This window comes from Calliphora vicina, chromosome 2 (assembly GCF_958450345.1).
Source record: "Calliphora vicina chromosome 2, idCalVici1.1, whole genome shotgun sequence".
Classification (NCBI taxonomy): Eukaryota; Metazoa; Arthropoda; class Insecta; order Diptera; family Calliphoridae; genus Calliphora; species Calliphora vicina.
In genome coordinates, this window is record NC_088781.1 from 5,561,880 (window position 1) to 5,580,550 (window position 18,671).

General features: G+C 28.0%; 1 protein-coding gene across 1 annotated transcript in view; it reads left to right on the forward strand.

The window, feature by feature from the left end:
* The first annotated feature begins 4,355 nt into the window (after nt 1-4,355).
* The window catches only part of spz3 (Spaetzle domain-containing protein 3), a 60,417-nt gene continuing 46,101 nt past the window's right edge, over nt 4,356-18,671 (forward strand). Inside the window, exon 1 of the mRNA XM_065501725.1 lies at nt 4,356-5,887. Coding sequence (XP_065357797.1) covers nt 4,816-5,887 — 1,072 coding nt within the window. The 5' untranslated portion in view covers nt 4,356-4,815. The remainder of the gene's footprint in view (nt 5,888-18,671) is intronic.

Sequence of the window (18,671 nt, forward strand, 5' to 3'; positions counted from 1 at the left end):
ATTGGGAACATAGTTTTCGCCGCAATTTTAGCCTAAAACATACCTAAAACATTAAAAAATTAAATATAATCAGTTTAAACTATTATTTTTGTCTTTAAAATGTTGTAATATGATCTAAATACTTTCACATAGTAACATTTTATAATTTTCTTCTATTCAAATCATCTTAAAAAAAAGTTTCAAGGGTTTTTGGGTTTTCAGTCGTGGTAGCGATTCTCGTGGAATTGCCCATACGGATAATCAAATTTGATTATACATTTAATAACTATAATAAAAGTTAATTTACATTTAATAATATAAAATTGTTTTGTTCCAAAAGCTCATAAACAAATCTCTTAACATCTACAAATGTAGTAAATTAGATCTACTATGATCTAGTCATTAGAGATCAATATCAATTACATACACTATTTTTCCGCCATTTATGTTCAAACTATCTTATACATATTTAGTTAATATCTTTTTACACATTTAATTAAATACTTTACGTCGAACTCATAACGTCATTTATTATAAATTATTCGTAATATTTAATTTTTTATTTTAAAAACAATTTCCATCAACACATTTGTTGTCACTTGCTTTTATTTATTTTTTTTCTTCTATTCAATTCCCCAGGTTTTTATGATTAATCACTGGAAATTATTTAGTTGTTCTAACAGTTGTTAGATACAGATACAAGTTTTATGATAAGTATTGATGGAATATTAAGATGAATTTCCTTGTAAAAGTATTTCAACTTTAAACAAAAAAGTTGTCATATTAAAAAACAACCAACCCTTATAAATTGAAACGGACTTGTTAGTTAAAAAAAACCAATAAAATAAATTCTTATCATTAATTATTACTTTTTTTTTGCTAATTAATTAAATATACAGCGTTTTGTGGTTTTTGTGGTTTGTATCGTTTAAATTGAGTTGAACGACTAGTGATGAATGTAGAACGTAATGAACGTAATGTTGATAAAATAAAATAAAAAACAGAGCATTTGAAGAGGATATGGGGAAAAGTGGGGAATTTATTTTGAACGAATATGGAATTTTTTATTTACATTTATCGCAAAAATGAAGTTGTTAGTTTTCTTAGAAAAAAGAAAACTACTCGTACTTACATATTTTTTGTAATATAATGTAAATATATGTTAACAATTTAAAAATATTAGCAAGTCAGTAAGTATTGTCAGTCAAGCTCGACTATATAATACCCTTAGTATAATACACTTAGTATTAGCAAATAATTATTCTATGAAAATTTTAATAATTTTTTTTAATTTTGACCAATTATCCGATCACCATGAAATTAGATCGCGTGATTTCTTTCTATATTAGACTTATTTCTGGTGAATTTTTTTCTGGATACCAACATTTTTAAGAGTTTTATGCTCACAAAGTAATAGAGCTAAGGTCAATTAGGAATCGAACCACTCCAAATTTTTAGGTGTGCTTTATTTGTATATAAAACTTATTTAAAACAAGTATCTTATATACCCTTCACCAAATTATACTTCAAAATTTTTAATATTTTTAGGTAAACAAAATTTATTTTTTTTCCAGTTGTTTTTTTAATTTTTTGGAAAAAAAAATTTTCGATTGTTATTTTAAAAATTTTAAATTTTAAATTTTTTTTTTTATTTTAAAAATTTTAAATTTTAAAATTTTTTTTTTGTTTTTTCAATTTTTGCTTTTTTATGAAAAAAAAAATCGTTTTTTTTTCCGATTTTGACCCATTGTAGGTCCGACTTACTATGGTCTTATATACGTCGTTGCAAATGTCTTTGAAATATCTATCATTAGATATCCATATTGTCTATATTAACGTCTTAGTAATCCAGATATAGGTCAAAAATAGGTAAAAAATCAAGGTTGTATTGGTTTTTTCCTCATATCTCAGCCATTTGTGGACCGATTTTGCTGATTTTAAATAGCAAAATTCTCGAAAGCTGTCTGACAGAATTATTGAAGATTTGGATCCCGAAGATATCTGGGGTCTTCAGAAAATTGATTTCAACAGACTGACGGACAGACAGACAGACGGACATGGCTTAATCGACTCTGCTATCTATAAGGATCCGGAATATATATACTTTATAGGGTCGGAAATGAAAAATTTAGAAATTACAAACGGAATGACAAACTTATATATACCCTTCTCACGAAGGTGAAGGGTATAAAAATTGCCTATATGATTTACTCTCGGAGGCAAATTTGTAGCCTTTGTCATAAAGAACAAAATTTGTTGCCTTTTTTCCCCTGTTCAGGTCCATGGATAGCAAACCGTTCAAAATTCAAGGAAACAATCAACTACAAAAATGTACCTAAGATCTCAATAAACTATTTTCTAGAACATATGAACTTCCTAGGAATGATCCTTAACACCGTTTAGGTGGGTCAATATAAGTTAGTAAGAAAAATCTAAAGGAATTAAACTATTAAATTATTATAAAATAAAGCTTTAAACAAATTTATTTCGAATTTAAAGATTTTTGCGATTTTGATCTCGAAGATGAAGTTTTTTTGAGTTTATATGTTCACAATTTTTGTTCTTTATGGCAAGGGCTACAACTTTGGCTCAGAGAGTAAATCGAAATTCCGAACTGTTTGCAAGATATGAGCCAGAGAAAATTATAACTTTTTTGCAAAAATGACATCGAGGCCCCAAATCTTTGGGGCCCATACAAAAGTGCATTACTTTGGGCAAGACTGGGAAACACGGGTCTTTTTTTTTTGGTCTTTTATCACGTACTTATGTCCGTATATGGTTATATTTCCATTACATAGAAAATTACACACAGTGTAATGCATCGGCTATTACCCGTTCCAAATTTGTTTAAACTAGGTACATAGGTTCTTCATTATTATACAAATGGATATTTGGCTTTGGTGTAGATTCCGGGCTTCACATACTATCGATTAGGTTTATAGGGCCCATACACAACACCATCATTATTGAGCAATGAAGTGATTGTGCAATTAAGCTTGAAGCACACATTACTCCAGCATGCTGGTACAAAATTAATTTTTTACCAAAAATTGTGTGGAAAAGTTTGTAATGAATAATGATAACAAAAACGAAAAATGATCAAAAAAAAAAACGTGTTTGCATGAAGAAATGGTTAGAAAACAAATGAGAACTAGGACACACTAAACTTCTAAAAGAAGATGGTACATTTTTCTTCTCTGGAACATTCCTGATCTTCCAAAAATGGAGTTTATCGTAATACCACAACGAAGACTCCAAAACATCATCTGTTCCTGCAGTATTCGAAAAACGTTGATTTTTTTTACCATTCTTGCTCTTGGCCCACCTCTTTCAATTGTTCTACCATTTTATTGTAGCATTGGTTTTTTAATTCATAGGCAAGGCATTGTTTTATAAACTTCGAAAAATTCTCCCCAAAATATCTTTTTCTTTGGCATTCATATTTATTTTTTTTTATTTTTTGATGTTTATGTCTTGACGATTTAAATTTTATGATCTAATTTTACAACACACGATTCAATCATGCTGGTTCAATCAAAAAAATATCAAACTATTTTTGATAAAGCACCAGCAGCTGGTACAATCACACCACAAGCTCATACACGATCAATCAGCTGGCACAATCACTTGATTGCACAATCATGATGGTGTTGTGTATGGGCCCTATTACGATTATCGTAATAGAGCCATTTTTCATTGCATTCAAGCATCATTTCGGACATGCAAAATCGTATTTAAACTTCGCTCGGCTTTAATTCGTATGTTACCCAGCAATAACACAACAATATAAATATTGTTGTTAGTAAACAAAAAATCTAAAATCGAACTATAACAGCAACAAACAATCGATCAAAATTCACCACACCACCGAACAGAGGTGAAGAGTAACTTAGTATTGCAATACGAGTATATTGGTTAATAGAAAACTGAGCGAAAAGAGTAACAATAAACCGTTAAAAATTGTCAATATTCAAAGAGATTTGAAATTAATATACGGAAATTGAAAACAGTTTTGAGTTCCTAACACAATAAAAACTGTATTAAAACTCATGCAATTAAGAATTGTGAGAACAACTAAGAACCAAACAACAATTTACTTTTAATAATGAAAACTAAGTAAAAAAATGTGTGTGGAAAGAAAAAAGAGTTAATGAAAATTGTAAAAGCAACATGTGTGAGCAACAACAAATATTGTTTTTAGTTTTTAATTGTCAATTGTAGGTGAATAGTGTTTAAATTAAATTTAATAAAAAGTAAAGCTTTAAAAGCAAAACCCTTCGGAAGTTAGTCGTTGGCGATAACTCGCTTGAGACGGTTGTGTAAGCGCTCGAAAATATAAGTAATATTAACAAAAAAAACAAAAATATTTTGAATTGAGTTGCAAAACAAACCTTCACAAAATAAATTGTTAAAACGTCAGAGGCGCGCGCGCTCACGTTTGTTTAAAAAATAAATACAAAAAAATAAATAAATAAAACCAGAAGTGTTTTCAAGCAAATTCAAAAGCAATTAAATAATACATAAAGTTGGTGATTTTTTCTGAGCTTTTTGTTTAGTTCTCTTACTCAAATATTGAAATAATTTATTTGCATAAAAGTGTTTAAAGAAAGAAAAAAAAATTCATTAAATATTCTCTAATAAAATACGAAAAAATAGCTAATAATTCCAAACAAAATATAAAATTGTTGAAAATTTAAATTAAAATAAAAACAAAAGAGAAAATTTTAAAAATAAAAAGTTTCTTGTTTAAATCTTTTGTTTTTATTAATAAGTGTTTTCTGAAAATGGAAAGTGTTGTTAAGCGATCATAAAATTATTGTGATAATTGTGTGAAAAATGGCTTTAACAAACTTTTCTTTACCCTTTGGGGCTTTGGCTCAGTCGTCAGCACCTTGGAGTGCCACGGTTTCTCCTCTACATCCCATACACCAGCAATTGGCGGCCAATACAAACAATTTACTCTACTCACCGGCCGACCATCAACAGCAGCAGGGTGATAGTGGGCCACCACCACCAGGTTCGGATTTCTACAAAAATAATCCTTATGCTCCACCTCAGCAAACGCCGCCGCAGCAAACATCATATCAATACAACAGCAATAATAACAACAACAACAATAACGGTAGGCGTAAAAATACCTATTTGCCACCAATACCACCACCAGGAGCCAGAAATACACAACAATTTCATAATCAACAGCAACAACAACAGCAATTTCAACATCATCAGCAATTTAGTCATATTAATACTCATCATCAGCAGCAACATGTAACACAAAATATTAATAGTAATAATAATAACAACAATAACAATAACAACGTTTATAAAACTGCTATATCATCTGCCTCAGCGGCGGCCACATCAATTGCTACAGCCACGGCCACAGCCACAGCGAATTCAAACACAAATACCCGCACTTATGGTGAAGGTACTTACACTAGATTTCCACCAGCTACTCAGATTCATAACAATAATAATAACAACAACAACAACATTAATAAAGATCATCCACAACAACAACAGCAGCAGCCACCACAATATTACAATTCTTTTCCATCTACTCCACAACAAACAAATCGTATAAATACAGCTGCTGCCTCATCAGCCACAAATCCTTCACCATCACAATCCCTTCCTAAATATGGTGTACCCAATCCAGTGGAGACACCAGCCCCCACATATGGAGCTGCTGGCTCTGTGGCTACAGCATCCGGTAATAAGGCTGATAACTTACCCAACGATTCTAGTTCAAATGATCCCTATCCCGCCAAACCGCCCGGTTTTACAAGGGTACAGGCCGGCCAGGGTTCCAAGACACGTGTACACGCTGTGCTGGATTATGATCTGGAGGAGGGTGAAGAGGAGGATTACTATGATGCTGAAGATCATGGAGAGGCTATTAACAAAGGTAACTAAAACAATCACTTCAAATGGAAACACCCATATGTGTGTGATTTTTAATTAACAATTAACACTCGCATTTAAAGAATTTCAACTTGAATCAGCAACTAATTATGAAATCTCCACCATGAATGTTAGATTTTTATTTTATTTCAAATTTATTACGAGTTTGAATTTAATTTAATGATGAGCCAGCTACTCAAGCTATTTTCATCAATTGTCTAATATTTGAAAAGAATAAATCATGTTCAAAGAATTTTCAAATACGTCAAATTCTGCAACTACGTAACAGGGAATACGACTACGAGTACAGTTAAAAGTTAATTTTAAGAAAATGACTAATAACAAACAAAACCGGTGAAAATACATTGTTTGTTTTTCTGTTGACTTGTGCCCCTAAAATTCATTTGACACTTATTAAAAATGTATACAAACGGGCGGCATGTGTATAAACAGACAGAAAGTCAGACAGACGGACAAATAATAAATCAATAAATTTATGTGTAATCGAAAAAACATCTCGTACTCGCTTAACAAGCACTTTTATACATTTGAACATAAATTATTTGAAACATCTCGTGTTGACAAGTGTCATTGGGCAATTCCTTAATAATTTTGTTGATATTTATGTCTTTATAAAGTTTAAACCCAAAAATAGCGGCTTAAAAAAGCAACAAATTACAAAAAAAAATTATATTGTTTTTATTTTTTTGTAGCAAAGATTACATACTTGTACACGAACAGTGATTACTATTCACAGTGGGGCCGAATTGCAAAATAAATAATAATAAAATTGGAAATTGTAAATTTTAATTGTCTGTATTATTTTTTTAAGAAGGCAATAAGATAAAGTATAAATATTAAAGCTAACTTAAAACTTTTCTCCAATATGAATCTCATTTTATTTTGGTAATAATTCGGTAGCTTGTGAGCGATGTCTTAATGAAATTTTAGACAGTCAGCCCTAAAGAGTTTATTTGTATTTACGTGGGTTCGTAGTTGGAATAGCGGCTAGTGGACGAATTTGGATAGCACTTGAAAATATCTACAAAATAATACACTTGTGTGGTTTATCTGTTTTAGTTCAAGCTACTTTTTTAAGTATTTTAAATAAAATAGAGAAAATTAACATGCAGTTATCTGGTCTCTATAAAATACGTTCACGAAACGTGTAAAACGGAGTACAGTAAAACCTTGATAATCCGGATAATTGATTGCAGACCCAAATCCGGATTATCAAATTATCCGGACTACCGGAAGAAACACTGAACTTCAAAAGAAACAAGTAAGGAAGTATGGTCGGTCAAGCCCCACCATATAATATCCTACACTAAGTAAAAGAGCAAAACATTTTTCTTTTAAAATTTCAATAATTAATATTTTTGAGTGATTTTCGGAAGTGGGCCTTATATGGGGGCTATGACCAATTATGGCCCGATCACCATGAAATTAGGTCGTTTGATTTACGTCTATATGAAATTTAACTATGTTGAATTTTGTGTGTATACCAACATTTTTAAGCGATTTATGCACGTTAAAGTGATTTTCGGAAGCGGGTCTATATGGGAGCTATGACTAATTATGGACCGATCGTAACAAAATTTGGTGACAAGAATTTCGTATATATAAAACGTATTTGGAGCGGAACTTGTGTAGATATCTATATAAATTAAACATTTATGACCGATAAAGTGCAATTTCGAGAGGACATTTGTATGGGGGCTAGGTGAAATAATGGACCGATTTTAGCCAGTTTCAATAGGCTTGGTCCTTGAGCCGAAAAAATAATATGTACCAAATTTCATCGAAATATCTTCAAAATTGCGACCTGTACTATGCGCACAAGCTTTACATGGACAGCCAGACATCGTACATCGTTTAATCGACTCAGAAAGTGATTCAAGTCGTTCGGTATACTTTAAGGTGGGTGTTAGACTAATATTTTTGGGCGTTATACACATTTGCACAAACGCATTATACCCTCCCCACTATGGTGGTGTAGGGTATAAAAAGGTCTTGGTATTGCATAGACATAGTATGCAGCAAAAAAAAAACTATGTTTTTGGAGTGAAAATTAATAGAGATTACACACGATTTTGTATGGAATAAAGTTATAGAGATTATAATAAAGAATTATAATAAAGAATAAAGATTATAAAGTTATAAAGATGCCATCATTACGGATTATAGAGTACACAATGTAATAAAAACTGATGTCCGGATTATCAAGGTTTTATTTTTCGTGTTCATTTTATTTCTCTCATAGAAAAACAAATTTATGGGCTTGTAAACATTAAGTACATGTTTCTGGAAGAAAACTTAATATAAATGTGTATAAAGTACAAATAGGCTCAATTAAGAGAACAGAGCCACCGTCAGCAATAAACTTGGCCTACTTTGAAAACAAACAAAAAATCAGATTTATTTAAAAATGTCTTAAACATATAGATAAAGTTAAGAACATATCAAACGGAAAATAACCGCGAAGTATCCTTTTATGTGAAAAAACAAATTTTTTGGAACATATTTTCTCCTTTAACAATTTCGGTATTTAAACAATATCAATTGCTAAAGTTATCAACCCATTTATTTAAATATCGATATATACATTAGAGTGACAATCAGTTGTATGGAAAAAAATTTTTGTTAAAATTTAGAAGAGTGCCGGGTGGAATATTATGACACTAGGCCTAAATGTTAAGTGCTGAAAATTTGAGCCAAATCGGACAACGATTTCTGGACGCGCATCGAGGTCAAAGTTCAGATATATGCAAAATTTTACTGTTAATATGGAATAAATAGGTGAAACTCGTTAACTTTCTGCATTGTTTTCTAGAAATATATAGATTTATTTATATTAATGAATATTACATTAAAAAAAATTTTGGAAATTAACCCTGTATCTCCTTTGGATCAAAATGACCCAAAAACTGTATTATCGCCAAAATTAGAGAAAAATGCTAATTTTTCAGTTTTTGAAAAAATTTTGCTACTAAATAAATACTTTTGCAATTGAATGCAAAAGAATCGAAATATGTACGTAATTATCGTTGTAATGAGATATAAATGACAAAATTTGATTAAAAAATTTTAAAGTTATTACAAATTCGCCAGACGTTTCAGGCCACTTGAACAAAAAATATAGTAAAAAAATTAAGATATTTCGAGAAAAATTAAAATAAAAGTTCATTTTTACTTAAAATATGTCCATATTTACTTGTATATGAGTTTTTGTCTTCGTAGGATACCGTTAACCTATTCGCAGGTATGGCCAAAAAAAATAATTTTTTTAACGGCAGTTTCAAAACTCCATTTTCAAATTTTTAAACATTTTGTTAAACAAATTTCAGATTTTTTCGATCATCACATTGGGGTTTATTGAGATCAAAATAGGGAATAAAAATATGAAAAAATTATGTCAATACCTCTTACAATTTTTCCGTACCTGCGAATTAAATTTTGCATTTTTCAAGAAAAACTAATTTTTTGTCCTTATTTAGGCGAATGTGTCCAATTTCCTTACTGTTATAAATTTTAAGTAAAACCTATTCATAATATTATAGCCCTTTTAATTTTAAATATGTTCTGAAAGTTTTACTAAAATCGGAAAACGATAACCTTTGAATCGTGAAGGTCAAAGGTCAAATTTTTCAATATTTGGAATTTCTAACGAAAAGATAGCGAAATGTTATATATTTTTGTGCCGATTTTCATGAAATTTGAGGAAAATATATATTGGGGTCTAGCATTTACAACAACAGTGAAAAAAATTATTTTAACCTTTAAGAGGACTTGGGGTCAAAATGGTTGTGTTTTTCGTGATTTTAAAAGTTGAGGGTAATTTGGACCCCAAGTGCTGCTAAGGGTTAATTTCCATTTTTGAGCTGTTATTTTAAATTCTGGACCTTATGTTATATTTTCCTTAAGTTGCATTAAAATCGGCCCAAAAATATATAACATTTCGCTATCTTTTCATTAGAAATTCCAAATATTGAAAAATTTGACATTTGACCTTCACGATTTAAAGGTTACCGTTTTCGGATTTTAGTAAAACTTTCAGACCGTATTTAAAATGACCAGGATTATAATACTATGAATAAGTTTTACTTAAAATTTATAACAGTAAGGAAATTGGGCTCATTCGCCTAAATATGGACAAATAATTAGTTTTTCTTGAAAATCGCAAAATTTAAATCGCAGGTACGGAAAAACTGTAAGAGGTATTGACATCATTTTTTCATATTTTTATTCCCTATTTTGATCTCGAAAAAATCTGAAATTTGTTTAACAAAATGTTTAAAAATTTGAAAATGGAGTTTTGAAACTGCCATTAAAAAAATTATTTTTTTTGGCCATACCTGCGAATAGGTTAACGGTATCCTACGAAGACAAAAACTCATATACAAGTAAATATGGACATATTTTAAGTAAAAATTAGCTTTTATTTTAATTTTTCTCGAAATATCTTAATTTTTTTCCTAAATTTTTTGTTCAAGTGACCTGAAACACGTTAATGGTCTGGCGAATTTGTAATAACTTTAAAATTTTTTAATCAAATTTTGTCATTTATATCTCATTACAACGATAATTACGTACATATTTCGATTCAATTGCAAAAGTATTTATTTAGTAGCAAAATTTTTTCAAAAACTGAAAAATGTGCATTCTTCTCTAATTTTGGCGATAATACAGTTTTTGGGTCATTTTGATCCAAAGGAGATACAGGGTTAATTTCCAAAATTTTTTTTAATGTAATATTCATTAATATAAATAAATCTACATATTTCTAGAAAACAATGCAGAAAGTTAACGAGTTTCACCTATTTATTCCATATTAACAGTAAAATTTTGCATATATCTGAACTTTGACCTCGATGCGCGTCCAGAAATCGTTGCCCGATTTGGCTCAAATTTTCAGCGCTTAACATTTAGGCCTAGTGTCACAATATTCCACCCGGCACTCTTTGAAATCTAAAAAAAAAAATCGGCTGTCACTCTAATATATGTACATATATGTTGCAAATTATGATATCTTAATCTGTTCGAATTTTGAATTAATTCTAAAAAAAATTATCGGAAACATTACATTTTTCAGTTTCAAACTTAAAAAATTAAAGTATTTTCAAAGTACATAGTTTCAAAATATAATATTTTTAAAATATGTTCATTAATTCGAATGTAAATTCGAAATATTCAAGGTAACTCCAAAAACTTCTCATCTTTTGAGGCCAAGAATTAATTTGAATGTTTTGAAATTGCTGCTTGAGTAGCTTCCAATGATTTTGCAAGCTCTTGTTGAGTTTGACAACAATCTTCATGGAGTAATGCCTCCAATTCTTGGACTTCAATCTTTTTTGGCTGGCCTGGGCGATCTTTGTCTTCCGTGTCAAAATCCAAACTTCTGAACCAAACAAACCATCTGCCGCACATTGAAACCGATGGAACACATTCACCATAAGCTTTGATTAGCAATCTGTGTGCTACTGCGGCAGTTTTTTTTTTCAAATTAAAGAAGTAAAGCAAAACTTCCCGAAAATGTAGAATTTTGTTGAGAATTCGCTCGAGCACAGATAGGCGACATGTTTTATTATGACATTTTGGTAAATATCAGAAGCATATGCCCGATAATATGTATTTACTCATGAAAGATACATGATAAGTCTTCTGAACATGTAATTTGCAATTGCCCTTCATTAATAAATGATGTTTTTGGGCATTTACATATCTTTCATTTGAGGCCAGAGTGTGTTGGGAATATTGTTAAACAATTTAACTCATCTGTGCAAAAGTCAAAATTTTGAAATAATTGGTATCTTCATTATTTAGGATAGAAAGATATAGATATAGCGAATGGTGTAAAATATAGGAAAGTGCATTTTTAATAATATGGCACCAAATAGAAATATAAAAACTTTCTATAATATCGCAACTGTTACCGTTTAACTATACGGTTCAGCACAAGATTAACTAAAACCAAAATAAACAATAATTTCTGGTTTTTCTATTCTAATTCAAATTGTATTAATATTTAAAAAAAAAATATTTCTTAAGTTTTTTTTTAATAATTTATTTTTTTATTAATATAAAATAAATAAATTATAAATCATTTACTGCATATTTGAATGCACACTCATCATCATCATCATTATACCGTCGAGTATGACATCGTACTGTTTTTGTTTTTTTTTTATTATCAATTTTTCCGTTGTTTCTTCTTTTACTTTTATTAAATGTTGTTGTTGTTTAATGATTTTAAATTCCGGTCTTTAAAGTTTGTTGTTATTCCGGTATTAAATATTCAAAAAACGAAAGAAAAAATATCAAAATTGATTTGATTATCAAAATACAAAAATAAAAAACACAAAAATCTAAAACAAATATTCGTAAACTCTAGTTAATACACGTCAACATCATCACTTTTAACAATTAATCTTTGATATTAAACAGCGACAGGGAATTTGGCCGATAAAATAAGTAGAAAAAAAGTAGTCTCTTCATTCATACCATCTCCACAAAAAAATTGTTAAATGTTAACCCAATTTAAGAAACAAAATTATTTGATCTACTGTTGATGTTTATTTTTAGTTTCTAGTCCCAAAGATTTCTTGTACGACCTTGTGTTTGTATTATTTTACAGGCCTTTGACCTTGTGAAATATTTAGTTGTTTATTTATTTTAATATTTTTCTTATTTTGCATTTAGTATCTTTTTAGTTATTTGTGTTTTCTATAAAATACATAATAAAAAGTTGTAATATGATACTTTTTAGAGGAGGAAGATTCAAATGAATGAATAATGTTCTTTGTTAAATAAAAGAATATTTAAAATTGTATAAATTTATGCAGTTTTATAGTTAATTGAATTGTTTAAATAAATAAATACAATAAATTAATTGACACTTTTAATTTCTGTATTATACATTTTTATAGACGTATTAATTTCAGTGGAACAACTTGAGATATAGCTTTTAATTTGGATCGAATCATTTTAAAAGCAAGTAACGAAGTCTTTTACAATATTAAGAATATCTTTAGCTAGATAGGAGTGCAAACGTGCCAAGTCATAAAAAAAACCTAAAATCTATCCATCGGTTAAAATTTTAAAGTTTCGTTTTGTTGTACGTTGGGCAGAATAATAGATACGGTTCTAAAAAAAGATTTTAGTCGAACTTAATGATTTTCATGATTTAAAAAAAAAAATTAAAAAATTCACTGGAGTTTAAAAAAAATTCTAGCTATGTCTGGTCGTCTTTCAGGGAAGGACTAATTTATATTTTTTTTTAATTTTGCAAATGTTATTACTATTATAAAAAACAATTTTTGTTTAAAATTGTAATTAATTCTCACAGCATCCATTCAAATTTATTTCCGAAATATGGCGCTATGATACATAAATGTGGTATCTATAGAAAATTTGGTATTGAAAATAGGCAAATCTGATAAAAATAAATATTTTTATACAAAATGAAAAAAAAAATCGGTGTTAGTATTCGGCACAGCCGAATATCGCACAGCCGAATATCGCACATTTAATTGTTTAGTATAATTTATTATTACAAATATAAGCCCTATTTTGGGACACATTCTAACATTTTAAAGTCGACTTTAGGGCCTTTATGGTTAGGCTGATACATTCAAATAATTGAACATATTTTTCAATAAATGTAAATAATTAAAAAAAATGTTCATATAATGAGAAATCAAAACAAAAATCTTATTTTAAAATAATAAAACAGCATTTTAAATTATATTTGAAATTTGTGTTATGGTACGAAGTTGAAAATAATAGTCGTCGACTTTATGAACTTAAAATCGACTTTAAGGCTTTTGTGGTTAGGCTGTTAGTTACTTTGATTATTGAATGGAGTTTAAGCTATAATTCGCTTATTTAAATTCGACGTAGAAAATATTTTCACATGCGTTTTATAGAATCACAGAAAAAAGAAATTCATAATTGGAATGAATTTTGTAATAAATATTATTAATCGAACTTGACTTTTTTTTCCCAAACTTTTTTCATTCAGAATAAGAACATGTTCATAAATATTATAAAATTGTTCATGACGGATATTTTTGCTTTTTCTGCATAAATTCAATAATATTTTATAATAAATTGCATTATAATTGCATTATCTAATGAATTAATTCAAAACTATTTGCATAATAGCCATATATTGCCTAATATTTTAAGATGAATCAACAATATCTGAAAATTAAAAACAACATAATAAAAAACATAATAAAATATAAATAAACATTAAGCATATCATCCCCTTAAAAAAATGTAATCATTTTCGCGCATATTGGCTCATTTTGTTGCTGAAAATCATAAAAATAAATAAAAAAATTTTCAAGGAAAATTTCAAACATTTTTCAACAACATACAAATATAAATGAATTTGAAATTATATTTTTCAAGCCTTCTAGATTTAATTTGAAAACACAAAATATGAACAAAATCTTAATATTTAAGAAATTATTTATAAATGTTATGAATTGAAATCAATGAAATCAAATCATAATATTTATGTTGAAACTTTTTTCTGTGATGTTAAGTTATTTAAATTAAAATTGATGAAACCATTAAAATAAGATATAGAGTATTAACAAGTTCTAAAGAAATCGTTCATATATTATACACAATTTCAAAGTGTATTTATACAATCAGCCTAACCGTAAAAGAAATTTTAACCCTTAAATGCATGATTTTTACTTTTATTTTTCTATAAATTGTCAAATATTTAGTTGATTTTTATTTATTATATTTAGTTTAGCTTTAGTTTGATTTAGAATTTCTTTAACAGAAACTTTTCGTACTCCATTTGATTTTTCTGAATTAGAATCTGAATTAGTATCAAGCTTATATTCGTCTAAAATTAATTGGAACTGAAATGTAGCCAATTGGCAACAATATGCATTAAAGGGTTAAAGTTAATTTTTGTTAAAGTCGACTTTATTTTAAAATAGAACTTTTGTATTTTTTTTTTTTGTATCATAAGAAATATTTTAAAAAAATAAATAAATAAAAAAAAGAAATTGCAAAAAATTAAAAAAAAAACAAATTGTATATAAAAGTTCAAAACAAAAAGCTTATTTTAAAATAATAAAACAATATTTTAAATTATATTTGAAATATGTTTTATGGTACGAAAAAGTCAACTTTATGGACTTCAAATCGACTTTAAGGCTTTTGTGGTTAGACTGAATGTTTTTTGTTATATACAACTAGTTGATCGCCCGGCTTCGCCCGGTAGCATTTACTAATGTTAAGGTAAGGTCACACACGGCAATTATTTGCTCAAAAAGGCGTAACCACTTTTTATTAGCACAAATTTGTTTGACGTGATTACTTTTACAAGTGTTTTGTATGATCAAACAGCATCAAATAAAATAAAACTAAATTTTTTATTTTGAATCATCCTACGTAAAATAAATGTTTGAAATAAATAAAAGAATTTAAATGTATTTTATTTAGTGGTTACGTCTTTTTCGTCAAATATTTGTCATGTGTGAACCTACCTTTAGTTCTTCAAGTTTCTCCAACCCACGCACACCAGCCTGTTCTTATTTATTTGCAAATAAAATATCTAAATTTGTACTGCAAACTTTAGGGAGCTTTTTTATTACAGTTGACTGGATTCACAAAAAAAAAAGACTTCCCGAGTTTTGCCCAGAATTTTTAAATTTTTTTTCTTTACGAACCATCTCCTGAAAATTTCGAATCGAATAAAAAAAAATCAGCCAAATCGCTCCAGCCGTTCTCACGTCATGACATTACATACATGGACCATTTAATTTTTATATATATCTTTATATATATAATTCTTCTGTACGTGTGTTAGTAACTGAACTCCTCCTTAACGGCTGAGCCGATTTCGATGAAATTTGTTGTGTGTGCTTGAGTGGGTCCCTGGATGGTTTAGATTTACCCATACAAAGTAAAAATTTATTATTGCATATCTGGAGTACTATTATAGTGGGAGTCTTCAAACTTTGTGTGAGCTATGGCAGAACAACGTTTGCCGGGCAGCTAGTAGATAGATATATTATTTTATTTATTTTACTAAATTAATTTAAAATATCAATTCTTTATATGAATTATTACACAAACTAATTTTGATCATTCCACAACTACTTCCCTAACATTCAAGTTGTAATCAATCCTTGCCAAATTAACATCTCCATTAAAAACCAATAAAAACAAACATAACCAAATATGAAGTTATCAAATAACTTTAGATAATTTAATTTGTCATATGATAGTAAATGGAAAAACCCCTCAATATTTTAGTATAGTTTGAATATTAGCTATTATTGCCTTATTTAAGTTTAACACGCGACATTGAAATAATTAAAATGGTTCATCAAAATAAACCAATAATATTTAAAAAAAAAACTATATCTTAAGACCTCCCACATAAACGATTTTCATTATTGGAACACAAGTTTAAACAAATCAATGCAATCTACTACTTTAAATTTTTGTTAAATTGAGGTTTTTAAAACTATATGAGATCATAAACTAAGAAGAGTACAAAATTAAGTCAAATGATTTAATTTATAATGTTAAGTTAGTTTGGTTAAAACAATTAAGTAAATAAGTAGTTTAAATCAATTAAAAATGTTTGGGGTTTTTTTAGTCGAATACAACAATTTATCTGTTTGTTGTCATTGGTAACAAATTGTCTGTCTACTAATTTCAGCTAAATACCTGAGTCAGTTTAGTATGGCTGTTATTAATAAATAAATATCAAAAATATTTGCATTTAATTAATTCTATTTCATCTTCTATTGATTTTTCAAGCTGTGTTTTTGTTTTCTTTTTATATTAATATTATAATTGTTGATTTTTGCCTTATAGTTTGATTTTGCATGATTTTTTGGCAAATTCAAGTTTTAAAATACAAATTTAACAAATTTTTTTTCGATACATTTGTACTCGTATCTCTATATAAATATTTATTTATTTTAAAAATCTAAACTGGTTTTTATTTTATATAGAAAAAGTTGAAGTTTTTCTAAAATTATTTCATACTATAAACCATGTTTTTTATCTAAAATTTATTAATTTTTTTTGTTTGATCTGTTGATTTGTTTAAAAGTGCTCCTCGTTTATTGTGTTTGTTTAATGAAGTATTTTTCAAACATTTGTTTTATTTTAATTTAATTATTTTTAACCGTTTTGCTCCCATCTGTATACAACAGTCAATCAGTCAGTCAGCCGGTATTGATTGCATTTTGTCACTAACAAGTTTTTGATTCAAAAACAAAACAAACATACAACAAATATTAATAAAAATATTTGCATAAATTTGTTGGCACGCATGAATTTGTTACAATATTCTTTGTGATTTAGCCGCCTTTTGATTTAAATGTAACATAAATGTCTGAGGGAAGTCTACACTGAGAAAACAGTTTCATTATGACAAATAAAAAAAATTTAAAACATAGAGAAATGCACATAGAGCGGAAACTATAAAAATAACTCAAACAAAAAATTATTCAAAGTCATCATACATATGAGTGTTGTTTTTGTTTTCTTATAGTTGTTCTTACTTATACATTCTCACCACTTAGGTTTTTGACAACTGAGTTAGGTCATTGATAGAAGAGTATTCGATCTATGTGTATTTATCTATGGTTTAAACGATACAATTTTATATTTATCAAGGACATCAAAATAATTGAATTCGGTTGTCACAAACAATCAATTCCTTTTGTGTTGAAAACCACCTTTAATCATAAGTTTCTATTTACATAAAGATTTGGTCCTTCGACAGCTATGTTATCATTTGTAGATATAACCATAAATCCATTAATCTGAACAAATTTCGATTTATACCCATAAGCATTTTTACTGGAATTCAAGTTGAAAGCAAGTGTAATTCAAGTCTTGAATTATAGTCAAGCAATTGAATTGCAGTTGTATTACACTTTATTTCAATAGCATTCTCCCGTAAAAAGGAAACATAAATTCCAGCCATATATTTATTGTTTGAAAAATATTTAATTTTTTCAAATAAGTATTTTTCAAGTTTAAAACATAATTCCATTTGCATTCAAGTCAAATTCTAACAAAATGATCAAGTGTTTGAATTTTTGGTGCTTTTGTGCTTATTGGATACTTTGGTAGATAATATTATCAATTTTAAGAAAACATTATTTTGTTTTCAACACAAATCTATACATAATCTTAGATTTTATAATGTACAGCGCTAATATGGTGACAAAATAAGTATTTGAAAACAACTACTACAACGACTACCAATCGTTGCTATTAAAATAAAAATGTTAATTGAAATCGTGATCAAAAAAAAAAAACTCATACATATCAAATCAAATTAAATAGAATAAATTGTGTCGTAAAATAAATTTTGAAAAAATGTGCAAAAAAAAAAACAAACAGGCAAATAAAAATAATCAAATACGAAAATAATTATCAAGAATTAAAATTAGATCTAAGATTCATGTATTTAAATTGAATTAAATTAGAATACTTTACTGTATACATCTTTTTTTTTAATATATTTCGTAATCTCGTGTTTTCAAAGTGTCAATGGAACGTGAAATATTTGAAATATTTTACGAGATTTTTATGTGGACATTTTTTTATTTTCTTAACAAGTTTTCAAAATTTAAATCAATTTGTAGACAGGATACGTTTTTGAAAACATGAGCGAATAAGGAGGCATGTTTGAGAAGTTTTTATGCCAAATGCATGATTTTCGTGAGTAGTTAAAGGATTAAATATGAAAACCAATGCATAAATTAAATTTAGAACCATTAAATAAA